We start from the raw sequence: 15,017 nt of genomic DNA, 5'->3' as shown, positions 1-15,017 counted from the left end.
CAGGAAATACCTGGGAGAGGTACACCTTTAAGGAATCAAATTTAGCAATCCACAGGAATGGTTGGAAACTTTATCCAGAGAACTCTTTCCGTAACCTCCCTCTGTGCTTTTTGGATCCCGTAAGTTTGTGTGCACGATTAAAGCCTCCTAACGTGTTAATGATGGTGGAATATTTCATTCTGAGTTTGTCAGTTTTATCCCCCATTAGCAGGCAGGAATGTCTTCTCCTCTTCTCCACTCAGAGGCGATTGGTTGATGTCTTTGGCTATTTTACACATTTACAGACAGCACATCCATCGAGGAAACAGAGGAGATAATGTTTGAGACATAATATGGGTGAATGAAATTAATACAAACCTGTATATTCTGCTCCGTGCATTATTTCATCTTTTCATAAAAAAAAAGTCAAAATCCTCAGATATGCTAACTTTTGAATAACAGTAGAAACAGTTTGGATTTTTGTTTTTTAAGTAACTGAACATCTATGAAACTTATAATTTTAGAATATTCTGGGCATAATAAATGTGTAAATGTTTTAATCATCAGATCAATGGACTTAAACAGCAGAGTCTAACACTGAAAAAGGGACTTACAATAGAAATTCCGATTTTTTGACTGCAAATAAGAACTCAAGTAAATTAGACTTGCTTGAAACAATAAAAAAAAGAAGCAATAATCAGTATTTTTTACATTTATAAAAACAAGTGTCTTTACATGAACAGGTAGGCAAGATATCTAACACCATTATATTGATATACAGTTAAAACAATAAAAATAACTAGATTACCGCCATAAAAAAACAACTATTCTTTTGTTTGCAGCGGGTGTTGTTACACATGTGTCATTAAGTAGATTCAGTTTATAGAGAAACTATTCACGTGTTTCCCCAGTCTGTGAACAAATCTGCTGTTTAAAACAAAAAAAAAGACCCATACCTTATTAATATTAAGAAAAAAAACTATTAAAAAACAAGAACTTCTTTCATTCACAGAATGAATATTGAAAAATAAAATTCACAATGAACGCTAAGAAGCTTCACAGTGATTTCTATGTCCAAGTGTTTGGATTTTACAGTCTCAGCAGAAACTAAGACACAGTCTGACCTCTCGTTTCAATTCACCCCCGGTATCTCAAAACACGACTCTGCTGCACGTTAGGCCTTTGATTGGGATGAAATACTCTGATTCACTGGGCATTACTTAATAAATGGAGGAATGATGAAGTCTGATCCAAACCATATGGGCGTAGTGCAGTAGAAGGTATTCTGGGGGGATTTCTACACAGATCCTCAGATTCATACCCAAACAATCAGACAAGAGGGAGTATAATACTCTCCAGAGCTTTTCAATACCTACAGTCAATGAAGCAGAAACAGCTTTACATGCTAACTGACTGTAGAGGCTCTTTGACAGCCGATAACAAAACTGACTTGAATATGGAGTGCAGCGAAAACGCTGCTGGGGCAAATCAGTCCACCGCTGTCTGAGGTTTTAGCGTTTGGCTCTCTTGGAAGGGGGCTCCTCTGATTTCTGTCCTCCCCGCTTTTGCACCGCAGGAGGGCTGGCCTCCCGTTTACGGCCCCCCTTTGCCGCTGCCTGGCCCCTCACCCCGCTGCAGTAGGGAAACCAGAAACAAGTGTCAGTCCGTTTGTCTAATGTGTCACATTTAGGTGCTGTTAAAATTTGTCTTTGTTAATTCCTAAGTTATTCATGAAAAGCGTTGCAATAACAAGTTCTCCTTTACTACGTATAAGTGAACTTGGCGTTTCCACTTTCCTCTTGACTAGAGAAATGTGTGCACAAGACAGATTCCTTAAGGACCCATTTAAGACTTTTGTAAAAAGACCATTTCTAAAAAAAAAATCTCTTTGGAAAGTACAAATTGTAAGAATTAAGAAATCAACAAATCCCCAGAAAAACATTAAGAGAGGTACTAAAACATTTTACATACACAATAAAAAAATAAAATAAACACTGCATACTGTAGTAATGGCAATGATTCAGCTGGTCTCTTCCCTTAAATAGCTAGGAATTGATAAGATATGTTTGTTTAGGAGAAAGGGCGATTTAGAAAAACAGGTATTCAACCTTGTTTAAATCCATTTGGAAAATGGTTGGTTGTATGTGATATTATATATCTTTTGTATCTTTATGTTTAGGCCAAGCAAAATGATTGCTTTTTTTTTTTTTTGGAAGTTAACTCAAAAACATTTTTAAAGGCCGGGAACACTTTGTGAAAAGTTGTCTTTTTACAGAGCAGTGGACTCGCAGTCGGTTTTGGTCACAATCCCCTTGAAACTTGTTATTTCTTCTGAACCTCAATGAGACAAACTCACCGTGTGCCAGCTGTGGTCTCCTCTTTACCGCTCTGACGACTTGCCCGGGTGGAGGGTTTACTTGGCTTGTTTCTGAGAAGCAAAAAAACCCCATTTGAAACAACAGTTGATTCTTTAGTGCTACATCTCCCCCCCCCCGCCCTGCATTAAGGATGGCACAGTGATGATTATTCATCACCACACAGGATCACAGTGTCTGATAACTGTGACTGCACAACATCAAATATGAGTCATTGTCTGGATTTATTTGCAGGTGTTTTGTGATCAACCATGCTTTTAAGATTTAGTTGGTCTTATTACATTTTAATTACTTGCTTTTACGGCAGGTTTTCTTACCAAATAATAAAGTTCCAGTCCTAATATTGCAGGGAAGTCATTTCTACCTGTATGTTAGTATTATTGTTGTTTTTTGTGTCCACGAGCTGTTAAATTACCTTTCAGCCTCCAGGCGAGCTGCTGACCTTGTGGTCGCTCTGGTTGCAGTTCCTTTTCCGCCCTCTTCTTTCTCACCATCTTCATCCTCCTCCTCCTCCTCCTCCTCCTCTTCATCATTCTGCTCACTTTCTTCTGCCTTTTTGTCATTTTTATCTGTGGGTAAGATAAAAAAAGGTTGTGGGCATCACAGGTTGGATATCCAAACTCCAACAACCCGTTTCCCTAAGACACTTCACTCGAGCTATACAATTCTTCCTGGTTTGATTTGGATGAAGCTTTAAATTTTCTCACCCGGATCTTCTGCTGACTTCGACAACTGTCCCCTCCGCCCACGTCTCTTTAGAGTTGTCTCTTGGTCCTCCTGTTGCTCCCCCTCAAGCTGGAAAGTCAACAATAAGTCTTTAAATCACTAAGTCTAATGACAGTTTGGCTCTGTACATCAAGTCAACCTCTCTCAAAGATTAAAAAAGGTAAGAGATTAAATGTATTGTTCTTTACACAACAGTACAGCAACTGTGATGGCTGCACATGCAGTGTTTACAACATGATGCAGATGCATATTTTTTTTAAGAACAATTGTACTGCCAGCATACATCATCTGGATTCTTCTCACTGCAGATTTCCTCTCCACTCTCTGTCTGGCTCACTGTAGGGGAACAACCTGGAAAATATAATTTATTGATCAAGGTAACTTATTTTCCTCCTAACATTGAAAATGTGTTTTTGATACAGTATGCAAGAACCTGCACAGTAATGATTATTTAGGTAAGAAACTGTTTTAGTGTGTGCGTGTGTGCGTTTTCTTACTACGGTCAGGTTGTTGCTCACGTTGGTCCTCTTGACTGTTGTCCTTCGTCACCTCCACTTTAGGCTGGGCTTCCTGCAGAATTATATAATATATTTGAATACACATCGAGACACATAAATAGAGATAAATACAGATTTAGATGGAGGAATTGTGGACCAGGATGCAGAGAATGTTTTAATCCAGAAAGACAAGAAATCTTACCTCCTCAGATTCCTCAATTTCCTCTGATCTCTTCCTTTTCATTGCCGGCTTGCCTGGAATGGAAATATAATAAAAATTGATATGAATTTTCTTTTTTTTATAAATCACATCATCTTTTTCCACATACAAGTACCACCCACAACATATTTTGTAAATTTTAAATCGTAGTAAAGCTGCGAGCCTTCCCTCATGTCAACTATCATTGCCAAATTTCTCATTCCTAATATTTTAAAGGCTGTTAACAGTGATGAAGGCAAAATATAACTTGTTCAACGCAACATGATGCTATAAAATGCACCAATTAGCTATTGAGGTTTGGCCCAATTATTCTTTGAGTTGGTAATACATGCTCTGGCAGACATGTAGCCACACCTAACCATTTTAGCGTGCACAGTTCTTTTAGTCATTTAAAGAAAGGGAACCAAAAAAAAACAAAAAGGAATTTGGAAAAAAAAGAAACCTACGTGTGTCAGTTGTCGGTTTGGAGTCAGAGCTTCCTGCAGCTTCAGTGTTTTCTGGAACAGGAGACGGCAGATTGACTTGACTTCCTTGCTGTGCAATGTTCCTCGGTCCACTTTCCTCTTCCATTGTCTACAGATTTGAAAAATATTGTACAAGACACTATTAACACTATACAAGATAATGGCTTCTGTCTTCTTCAAAATACTATTCAGTGTTTCTGCTGATCATCATGTGTGGGGACTAGTGTTAAACAGCTCACCCACGATCTCACGTATCGATCTCACACAAATATAGAGTGGCCTCTTAGTAACAAACCTGGCAATGTGAAGTATGTAACACCTATATACATGTACATGCCGCACATATGTTAACGCACCTCTTCTCTCTTGGCAGGTTTAGTTGTTGTTTTATCGGTGCTCTCCTCCTCTTTATTCTCATCCTTCTTCTGATTATCTGAGGTTGGAAAAAAATAATTGTATACACAGACAGCCTAGACTTTTACATTATTAAAACTATACTCTGCAACACGTATTAGCCATCTTAGAGAAGGACAACTTGTTCATTATTAGGTATAAAAAAAAAAAGATCTTTATTGGCTTTATTATAGTAAAATCTTACCGTCCACATTAGGAAACAGATGAACCGTGTACCTCAGGAATTAATTCCTTTTTCCTCTCTCTTTATTTTTTTACATTTAATTCCATTTTACCATCTTATTGTCTTGACTTAATTATTATTAATTTATTAATTTTATTAATTTGTCTGGTGCACAGTATAATATGACTGGTAGCAGGACATTATGATAATTATTTAAAAAGTATACAATAAAATAAAACATTTTTTTTCCAGACTTAAATGTCCATGGTGGCTAATTTAAAGGTCCCATGACATGGTGCTCTTTTGATGCTTTTATATAGACCTTAGTGGTCCCCTAATACCATTCCCCTTATGACCTCATAATGGGCAAGATTCCAGATCGGCCCATCTGAGCTTTCATTTTCTCAAAGGCAGAGCAGGATACCCAGGGCTCGGTTTACAACTATTGCCGTGTCTAGCCACTGGGGGACCATAGGCAGGCTGGGGAAATGCATATTAATGTAAAATATTATTTTACATTAATATTTATATTATAATATTAATATAAAAAAAAACTTCATAAAGTGAAATGTTCATGCCATGGGACCTTCAAAAGGGACCATCTTACCTGCAATGTCTTCTTTGACAGCAGCTCCTGAACATCTTCCCCCGCGGCTCAAAGTCTCCTGTAATTTCTCAGGTTCTTTAGGTTGGTCCTTCTCTGCCTCGTCGGTGGTTTTGGATGATCGACCCCTGCGTGGTGTTCTGACTTCACCAACCTTCTCCTGATCAGCGTCCTGAAGGTAACAAAAAAGTCCATGAGCCAATCAGTGTGAAGTAAAACTGAACAGATATAGATGTCAAATAAAAACATACACAAAAAAAATGTGTGTACAGTACGTATTTTAAAAAGGTTTCAAACCCACAAACAACGCATAGAGCCCTGCTTTTTACAATTATATAGTTATTTTAGGATTTAGACGGTCTGAAAAAGGCTGCATTTACCTCAGCAGACTTTTGCTCTTTACTTTCTTTTTCATCCCTCTCGTCACCTGATCAGTTACAGAAACATAAATGAAAACATTATTTCATAAAATCAATACAAACATAACCATCTGCCAAAGCTGCTTGAGGGGAGCTCTGCAATAGAATCATTATCCATCCATAAATGGTTAATTTTATTTTCTTACGGGATTATACAATTAAACAGGTATTTTGTAAACTGTCTTTAGCTAATTAATAGTAAAAAGGAATCAATAATATAAATTATTATAATCAAAATCTTATGTTAAATTTTGGTGTGAAAAGAAATTGTCACCAGATTCTTTCACTGCTGCAATTTTCTGAGTGGACAGCCTTCGTTTACGTCTGCCTCTTCGTCCCTCCGCCTTCTCTTCCTGCGCAACAAAAAGTGTCAGCACAGAGGGCAGCATACTGTATCGACACTTATTTTTATTGAATATGAATGAGCTGAATTTCAAACAAACTGTGTGGCATTACCTTTTCTGACAGGTCTGATCCTTTCTCATCTTCCTGGCTGTCTGCGCTGGAGACATTACCTGAAAAATACATATACTACAAATAGCTACAAATGCTACAAATAGCAATGGCTGAGATCAACTGCAAAAGGGCGGATGGACACAGTGGAGAAATAAGAAGAAAAAAAAAAGGTATCATGAAATCTGCATTCAGTTCCAGTTTTAACTTGCCGAGGGTGCAGGGAGTACTTAATGACACAAAAACTATCCTCTAAGGATAGCGTTTTTTCCAAACTGTAAATATCTCATTTTACGGCAACGTTTACAACAATTGTGGACAAGGGTAATTTTTTTTAATTTTTAATTTTTTAGAATTCAAATGACTCACTGATTTGTTTGACCAGTTTGGACTGACTCTCAGGTCCACTTTCTCTGATTTCTTCAGTCTTCTGTGGGACATTGTGTTCCATCTAAACATTTATAAGATCCACAGATAGGGAGAATATATTATATTATATATACATACACACAAACACACATTATATAATACATATATACAGTAGGCAGACAGGAGATATAGATACAATAGAAATATGAGGAGTGTACAGGTGGTTTACATCTCAGCAGATAGACCCTTACAGTTTGTGGATCACTCTTCTCAGTTGCAACATTTGCTTCCTCCATTGTTTTACTCTCTGCTTCACCTAGTGGTGAAAAGAAGTCTAGATGAAAGATTTTGCCTATGCACCTACTGTACCACCAAAAAAACAAAACAAGCTCAAGCACTTTATTGTCATTGTGTAGCACAACAAGATACTATACACACCAAGGCTACAGTATTGCGTACAGTATTTAGGAAGTTTTTCATCCAAGTTACATATAGAGAAAAGATTTACCAATATCTGTGTCCATCTTGGCCTGGTTGTCCTCAGCTACCACTTCCTCTGCCTATTGTTTAAAGAGAGATGACCTTGAATTGTAGTCTCACATAGAATTCTTTAAAAAGACAACAATTAAAATGTGTCAACCATGAATGGTACCTCACCTTTGGGATTGTCTTTGTATCTGCAACATCTGGCTCAGTTTGCTCTAAAGTAACGATAAGATGGTAAGTTAATAGTCAGCCAAAGAAAACCCATCTTGTTCTTTTCAACAACAATGTTTTAAAGCTCTCACCTTGTTTCGTGGGAATCTCTGAGACTTGTTCAGTGGTATCACAAGCAATTGTGCTCTGATCCGTGGAAGCTCTGACCTCTTCTGCTTCAGACACAACAGCACTATCAGCTGAAATATTGTGGGAAGTAAATAAACTAAACAAATGAGCACCATGCGATTAATGTACAGTTGACGCCTGGGTAATAATCATTACTTTTTGTCAAACCACAGGTTTCACATTGGAAATCACAAGAAATTATAATTTGCATAGTTCAAAACATGAGAAACAAAATATGAAAGCTAAAATAAGAGAAAAGAAAGTGTACCTTCTTTATCAGCTGCTGGTGGTGGGGGTGCCGTGTTTTCATCTGGCTGTGTTTCAGGAGCAATTTCTGCACTTTTGGCTTCATCCTCATTTAAAAGAGCCTGACATTCGTTTGAGGTAGGCTTAGTGTTCTCCTCCTGTGCACAATACAGAAGAATGATTTTTTTACAGCACTATAACAACTTAGAAAATGCTACTTCCAAGCTTTTTACTTCATCTACAGAAATTCCGTTTTTTTTATCCAAAAGAAGCTAACAGGGGAGTAGGAAGGATTTCTTTAGGACAAATGTGACCTGTATTTTTTACCTGTGTAGGAGACTCAGACATTTTAGCCCTTGCCACATCCATTTCTTTCTCTGAATTTTCAGACACATCTGTAAAGAGATTCATTTCTATTTATGTAAATGGAATGTTTTTATAAAGCTCTTTTGTAGTCTTAACGCCAACCAAAAGCGCTTTTACTACACACACACACACACACACACACACACACACACACACACACACACCACACACACACACACAACACACCCACACCACAACACACAGCACACACACACACACACACACACACACACACACACACACACACACACACACACACACACCACCTTGTACGGCTTAGTAAATCAGAATCTCGCACCACCAACCTTCCGATTGGCAGGCGACCGCTCTACTACTGAGCCACAGCCACCCGTAGTGATAATATACCCATTTTACCATCACTGTTAATTTACCTGCAGCGTTTGGTTTCTCGTCATCAAGGTCAACAGTTTGTTGAGAGGATGGCTCGGAGGCTGTGAACTCCGCTTCAGCAGCTGTTTTCACATCTATAGGAGACTCTTCTTGTTCTGCTGCAGGGATTTCCATCAGCTGTGGGGCAGTTTGAGTCACTTCTGGTTCCTCCCTGGTATCGTGACAAATTAAGGTGCAGGACACGGTGCTATCAGGATCCATGGAGAGCAGAGTCAACGCTGCCTCTTTCATCTTCATATCAGCGTCCTGCAGAGTCATCTCAGGCGTTGCATCCTCCTGACCGCTCTCCGGTAGAAGTCTCGCCTCCGCTGAGGTACAAACGTCCATGAGAGCCAGCAGAGCGTCTGCCTCGGCCGGCAAAGCTGTTATCTCGCTCAGTCGTGACTCCGTTTCCCCTTCAGGTGGCTCAGGGGTGATGTCGCTTAACGCGTCGCAAGTATCGTCTGAGAACGAGGTGGGGATGGTGGTGGTGACGGGATCCGAGTCTGTGCTCGTATCTTGGAGAAGAGATTGTTTCTTCGGCTGCTCCTCTGCGTCCAGTGAGGAAACTGAAGACTTTGAAGATTTATCAGACTTCTCTAATTTGTCTTCTCTGGGTGCTTTTTTCTCCTCTTGGCCATCATCCTTCTTTTCTGGGACTTTATCCTTCTTCTCAGTTTTTTTCTTTGCACTCTTACTTTCGGCTTTCTCATGGGGATGTTCTTCTGAGACTTTCCGCTGTTCCTTTGCATTTCCCTCTTTTTTCTTCTCCTTTGTTGTCTCATGTTTGCTAGTGGCTACCCCTCCAGTACTTTTGACTTCTAAACTCTGAACTCTATTATCCGTCTTCGACAACAATAGACTCTTTGTTTCCTCTTTGGATTTGGATTTGTCCATGATTCTTCCTTTTTCTGTTGGCTTGACCCTTTTTGGATCTTTGTCCATTTCAGAGCTGGACTTGTTTGATTTCTGACTGTCTTGATCTGCTTTAGTCTTTTCCTTCTCGTTGTCTTTACTATCGGTTTTAGATTTGAGTTTGTCTCCTGGCCTGTCCTCAGTGTGGCTCTTTGACCTTTTCAGGACTTCCTTAGAGTGTTTCTCTTTCTTCTTGCTGCTGTCGTATCCGGGCTCCATGTCTGACCGATCCTCTGAAGAGCCAGCAGAATCAGGGCGGAGCAGCTGCTTGAAATCACTTTTAACTGAAGTTCTCTCTCCTTTGGCCTTTTCTTTGATCTTATCCTTATCTTTCTCCTTTTCCCTATTTTTGTCCTTCTCTGCTTTGACAGTCTCCATAGATGGAGCTTTTGCTTTCTTCACAGTAGCATCTTTAGGACCCTCGTCTGCCACACCTTCTGACGACTTTCCTTCTCTTGTGGTTCCGGACATTTTCTTCTCACTTTTAATCTTAGGCTTCCTCTCAGCTTTCTCTTCAGGGGACACTTTAACAGCAGCACCTTCCTTCTGCTGAGATTCATCTGCCTGATGTTCGGATTTTCTCTCCTGCTTTTGTTTGAGTTTGGCGCGTTCATCTGATAAGCTGCATTCTTTCTCTTTGCGTTCTTTAGAGTGAAATTCTTTACGGGAAAACCTATCAAATTTGCCAACTGAGCGTTGTTTGAGAGCCTCTTGGGAACCTTGCTCCAACTCCAGGATGAAGGAGTGTGTCCGGCCTTTGTCGGACAACTTCTTGGTTTCACTGGAGTCTTCGGATGAGAGGATGACGCTGCCGCTCATCCTTCTGTGCCTCTCATCAGACGATGCTGATTCTGACAGATTTCTTATTAATTTTGGTTGTGGAGGCTTTGCAGCTGTAGATTTCCCTTCCTAATTTTTCAAACGACAAAACACACAAATGCTTGTTAGAACTCACCAATCTTGTTAACGAGAGGTCATCGGCTTTATTCATTGTGGCTTTAACGTACCGTTTTCTTGGAAACTTCTGTATCTCTCTTTTTGCTCGAAACATCTCCCTCTTTCCTGACGGATGAAATTAATGAATGCCATCATAGAGTATGCAAATAAACTCAGTTAGCAATTCCTTAGGTCCACCTAGCTAAAACTAACAGACCTGCAATAAATCCTCACCTCATTAGGGTTATAATGCTCAGCTTTTATTTTAACTGTTTAAGAGAGGTGTTGATGTAGCTAGTGGTGCGGTTTGCAATATACTGTTTTGAAGGTAGGATCTATTTGTACCTATTAAACTAGCAACTGAGTAAAACCTTTTGACTGTTTTGCTCAGCAGCAGCTGTGTGAGTTTGCATCTGAGCTTTTCATCACCTACCTTGAGTCTAGCTTCCTCTTCCTGTTGAGAGCCATTTTCTTCTCCAGAACTTTCCTTTCTTTGCGAGCTTCTTTGGCTCTGGGGCCATCCAGCCCAGCAGAGTCTGCGTTCTTTTGTTTTTTGTGATCTGTGTAAGGAACAAAACATGGTAAATGACGTGACAGTAAACAAAGCTATATATACACACATACATACATCTCTCTCTCTCTCTCTCACTCTTTTTTAAATTGTATGGGCTTTTCCGCCTTTAATGGACAAGACAGCAAGGTGAGACAGGGGAGAGAAAGGGGAGAGACATGCAGGAAATTGTCACAAGTGGAATCAACCCCTGGACCTTTGCGTCGAGGCATGAACTTCTATGTACATATGCGCGCCTGCTCTACCAGCTGAGCCAACCCAGCTACAAACATAGCTATTTTGAGGACATGTATGGTTTTTAAGATGGGACAATTAACAATGAAAACATGACTTCACATGGTGCAATTCACAGATTTAGTACATATTTCATGTAACAAGTCCCTAAACTGCTTTAGTATACAGTGGAGAGGAACATAAAAAAATATCAAAAGGAGGTGAAAAAACGGAGTAACAAGAAACTCAGCATCCGACAGCAGGCAGCTCACAGAGACAGACAGTCAAATTACCTTCTTCAGCTGCTTTCTGTTTACGCTTCTCTTCCATTCGCTCTCTGTTCTGTTGTCTCTTGAGCAGCCTCTCCTCTTTGTCCTTAGCCTACGAGAACACAGTTGAGAGACAGCAATGACAGAATCCAATAATTAAAACAAAATACCATACAAATTTGTAGTTTTAACGTTTGTGGATTCATCATTTGCCAAGTAAAGCCTTTGATTAAGCTATAAATGGAATCAAAGCAAAGATGCTTTGCTAATGCTATATCTTTAATGTTAAGATGAATACAACTCACCACAGATCTCCGACGTTCTTCCACGGTGATTTCATCATCTGAGTCGCTATAGTAACGGGAGTAGAGGAAGGGCTTGTGCACGTAGGCTTTGCGGCGAGGTTTACGCTCTTCTTCTTCTTCTGCATCTCCGCTGGCTTGTTTCTTTTCTGCTCTCTCATCTTGACGAAGTGAAAGAAAAACATAAGAGAGACAGCAGAGCTGAAAATGTAAACTCTGTGGTGGTAGAGACCACATTTAACAGAAAACTGTTGGAATGGATATTTGTTTGAAAACTTAGTCAGGAATAAAAAGGTGAGACCATCTGATGGAAGCTCCCCCTCTTCAGAAGAATCAGACTGCAGCTCGTCTTCGTCACTCTGTTCCTCGAATGACGACAGGTCGCTGGTGTGGACCGAGCTCACTGTGATGTCACTCAGGCCCTCCAGGTCAGAGTCCTCCAAAAAGTATTCTGCAGGGCAAAGACACATCAAATTGTATTAACCAAGATAAATTGCTATTAAGAAAAACATAACAGAAGCAGTGGATCAAATATCCCCCAAAAAAACTTACATATTATAATTCAATATCATCTAGTCTTAAGCTGACCATAATTGTAATGCAACTCAAGTACAGTGGCTTATTACTGCATTATGGATACCAATATTTGCGGCATACAAATTCTATTTGGGGAAGGTCAGAATCCATCCAATTTTTAAATTAATTGTTGAATTGTTTATTTGGAACTTGTACTCATAATGAAAAGAAAATGGTAATCACAATGATGACTTTTTCAAATTGTCCAACCAAAAATCCAAAGATATTAAATTCACTACAAAAGATTTGCAGCAAATCCTCACATTTAGATTTTCTGTCGCTAGACTACTACTTAACTAATCATTTCTGCATGATTTTCCATGTCTACCATAAGAAAATGCATAGAAATCCCTGAACTGTCACATGTGGTTTTATCATGTACGTTTTGTGCATTCAGGTTACACTATTTTAAAAACTCAAAACACATACAGCGGTTACAACAGCTCACCTTCCTTTATCCTCTCTCTGGCTTTCTGCTTGGCATGACTAGTAGATTTGAGCAGATCTTCATCCTGCTTTTCTTCGGTGGGTTTTCCAGTTGTTCTGCTGGCAATTTTATCTCTCTCCTCCACTGTCTGCTCTTGAGGTCCTGACTCTTCTTCTTCCATCTTCACCTCCTCTATTAACCCCTCTTTTCCCAGATCCATCTGTTCCTGAGTATCCTCTGTCTTCACTTCTAACGCCTGGACATCCGATGCCAACTCCTCTGCCTCTGTCAGTGTCCTCCCATCATGATGGCTGTCTCCTTCCTCAACAACAGTCAAGTCTGGCTCGCCGTCCTCCACCAGCTGCATGGGCTCATCTGGGCCTCTACGGCCTTTATCCGAGCTGGCCCTGACGCTGGCCTCCTGGTTGAGAGAGGTTATGGTGTCCAGGATAGACATGGCATCGGTGGCTGCAGTGGTAGCTGGAGCAGATGACGAGGCTGTACAAATGTAAAGTTGTGTATTAACTACTGTATGTGTGAACCAGACACTGTTTATTTCAACATTTAGGAGAAATCCATCCCTCTATTTTCATGGCTGCTAAAGGGATAAAAGATGTGTACCTTGTTCAGGAATGCCGCTTTCTGCTTTGGTCTCTGTTGAAGGCAGTGGCGCCGCTGGCTCCTCTGAGCAGCTTCCAGGTGACAGAAATTCACGGACCACCCTCTCCACCTGCGGCCTGAAGATGTGGTTGATTTTGGGATCCACCACCTGGGCCACTATCCTGTCCACTCCCTGCTCCAGCATCCCGGATCTAAGAGTAACGGTTTAATTTAACTTTGGGTTTCCTGTACGTAAAATCAGTTCGAAAACATCACAAAGCCAAAAAACAGCAATGTGTTTAGCTTGAAGAAGTATAGAATACTTTCTGGACTAATTAGGCATGCAGGCATATTGCTGCATTCTCACTTACTGCAACACAAGTTGTCTGATGTTGTTTCTCAGCTGATTCTTGTTCAAATGAGGGCTCCATGTGTGGTTAGAAAGGTGATTCGAGACAAAGTTGTCAACTCTTTGTTTCAGGTTCAAGTAAGCTGGCTGCAAGAAAAATTTAGAATTATTATACTGTTAGGAACCAATAACACAGCCAAAATGGTCCTTAAAGTGATTAAACGTTTAATGTGATGGCTTAACATCACCTGTACATCCTTACCAAGTATCTACTTTGGATTTCATGCTGTACTAAAATGAATGCAAATAAATGAAAAACCCATGGGCGTCTCAAATTTAGGACAAACGGACTCTTAAAGCGTAAAAATAATAACAATCTTGTTGCAACTGTTCTGCTAAAATAGACGACGGGTATATCATTGACACCACGATAATAATCAGCAACGTTAACGGATATGTTTACAGTGGGATGTAGCTTTGCCCCAGAGACCCGTTTTCAATGTTCCCTGAAATAGACTCACACATAGAGAAAAAAAAACGTTAAGGGGCTTTCACGCCACCGCAAGGTAACCACCGTCTCTGGCGGTAACTCGCCCCCCTCCGGTCAGTTCAAGAAGTGGACGGCGGCAGAGGGGAAGCGGTTCTGCTCACGGCAAGAACCGCTGAAAATGCTTTGCTTTTTTGAAAACGGTTTAGCTTTTGGGGGGGGGGAATTGCTCCTGCAGGTTGTCAGGGCGGTTTTGCCGCGCGGGTGTGAAACCAGCTTTACCTTTGTATCGACGTCAGCCAGGCAGTCCCTCCTGAACTGGTCAAAAAGACCCTGTGTTTTTAAATGATTGACGATCATTGAGACCAGCTGTGGGTCTCCGGGTGGTAAACCAGCCATGTCTGAATGCTGTTAGCGTTAGCTTGGATTCGGTTAATTAAGATTAGTTAATATTGACAACACATCTGGTATTATCCGACTTTGAACGCACCAGGCTACTGTTGTGGTTTGTGAAGTTCGAAGCAGGTTTGAACCGGAAGGAAAGCTTGTCCTGTGGAAAAAAAAATGGTTCCATTAAACCGGAACAGCTTTGAGGGCGAGAGCTTCGGTACCAAAATAAAATTTTAGTAAAACTGTAAAAAAAAAAAAAAAAAAAGTTAGGAGATATATATGGTCTATGTTTAAGAGAATGAGTGTGAAAAGGAAAAAAGTTAAAATTCCAGCTTTGATTGATGATTTGGTGATCACCTCAGTGATATGATATCCACAAGCAACAGAAAGATCTTGCACTCAGAGAGAATAAGGATGTGAAATTGAAAAGGGAGGATGGTATATCAACCCTGGATGTTGATTTTACAGTGTC

At 40.1% G+C, this 15,017-nt stretch overlaps 1 protein-coding gene across 2 annotated transcripts; it reads right to left on the bottom strand.

The window, feature by feature from the left end:
- Positions 1 to 676: 676 nt before the first annotated feature.
- On the bottom strand, positions 677 to 14,707 carry bod1l1 (biorientation of chromosomes in cell division 1-like 1). Of its 2 annotated transcripts, none has more exons than XM_032527536.1 (30): positions 14,438 to 14,707; positions 13,691 to 13,815; positions 13,341 to 13,531; positions 12,741 to 13,217; positions 12,018 to 12,167; positions 11,720 to 11,877; positions 11,439 to 11,526; positions 10,795 to 10,921; positions 10,433 to 10,487; positions 8,513 to 10,334; positions 8,082 to 8,149; positions 7,777 to 7,912; positions 7,472 to 7,579; positions 7,341 to 7,384; positions 7,192 to 7,243; positions 6,935 to 6,999; positions 6,684 to 6,765; positions 6,318 to 6,376; positions 6,136 to 6,214; positions 5,823 to 5,869; positions 5,446 to 5,614; positions 4,618 to 4,694; positions 4,244 to 4,370; positions 3,780 to 3,832; positions 3,578 to 3,650; positions 3,364 to 3,431; positions 3,062 to 3,149; positions 2,770 to 2,923; positions 2,336 to 2,407; positions 677 to 1,611 (listed from the first exon to the last, which is right to left on the bottom strand). In XM_032527536.1, exons 1-30 carry the CDS (start codon positions 14,552 to 14,554, stop codon positions 1,491 to 1,493), a joined length of 5,052 nt encoding a protein of 1,683 aa, XP_032383427.1. In that variant the 5' UTR covers positions 14,555 to 14,707; the 3' UTR covers positions 677 to 1,490. The 2 variants fall into 2 exon arrangements, with proteins under 2 accessions (XP_032383427.1, XP_032383428.1); XM_032527537.1 differs by having other exon boundaries at positions 6,684 to 6,744; positions 7,777 to 7,919; positions 8,086 to 8,149.
- Positions 14,708 to 15,017: the final 310 nt, after the last annotated feature.

The sequence above is a fragment of the Etheostoma spectabile genome, chromosome 10 (genome assembly GCF_008692095.1).
Source record: "Etheostoma spectabile isolate EspeVRDwgs_2016 chromosome 10, UIUC_Espe_1.0, whole genome shotgun sequence".
In the NCBI taxonomy this organism is placed as follows: domain Eukaryota; kingdom Metazoa; phylum Chordata; class Actinopteri; order Perciformes; family Percidae; genus Etheostoma; species Etheostoma spectabile.
Note: the sequence above shows the minus strand (reverse complement) of the source record. Positions and strands in the feature narration are given on the sequence as shown.

Excerpts from the sequence above, each read along its gene's own strand:
- bod1l1 (XM_032527536.1), bottom strand. The coding sequence starts at position 14,554 with ATGGCTGGTTTACCACCCGGAGACCCACAGCTGGTCTCAATGATCGTC. Across the intron at positions 12,168-12,740 it reads CAGAGAGAGGATAAAGGAAG|AATACTTTTTGGAGGACTCT; the intron begins GTGAGCTGTTGT and ends TTTGCCCTGCAG. Across the intron at positions 3,833-4,243 it reads CAAACCGACAACTGACACAC|GCAAGCCGGCAATGAAAAGG; the intron begins GTAGGTTTCTTT and ends TTTCCATTCCAG.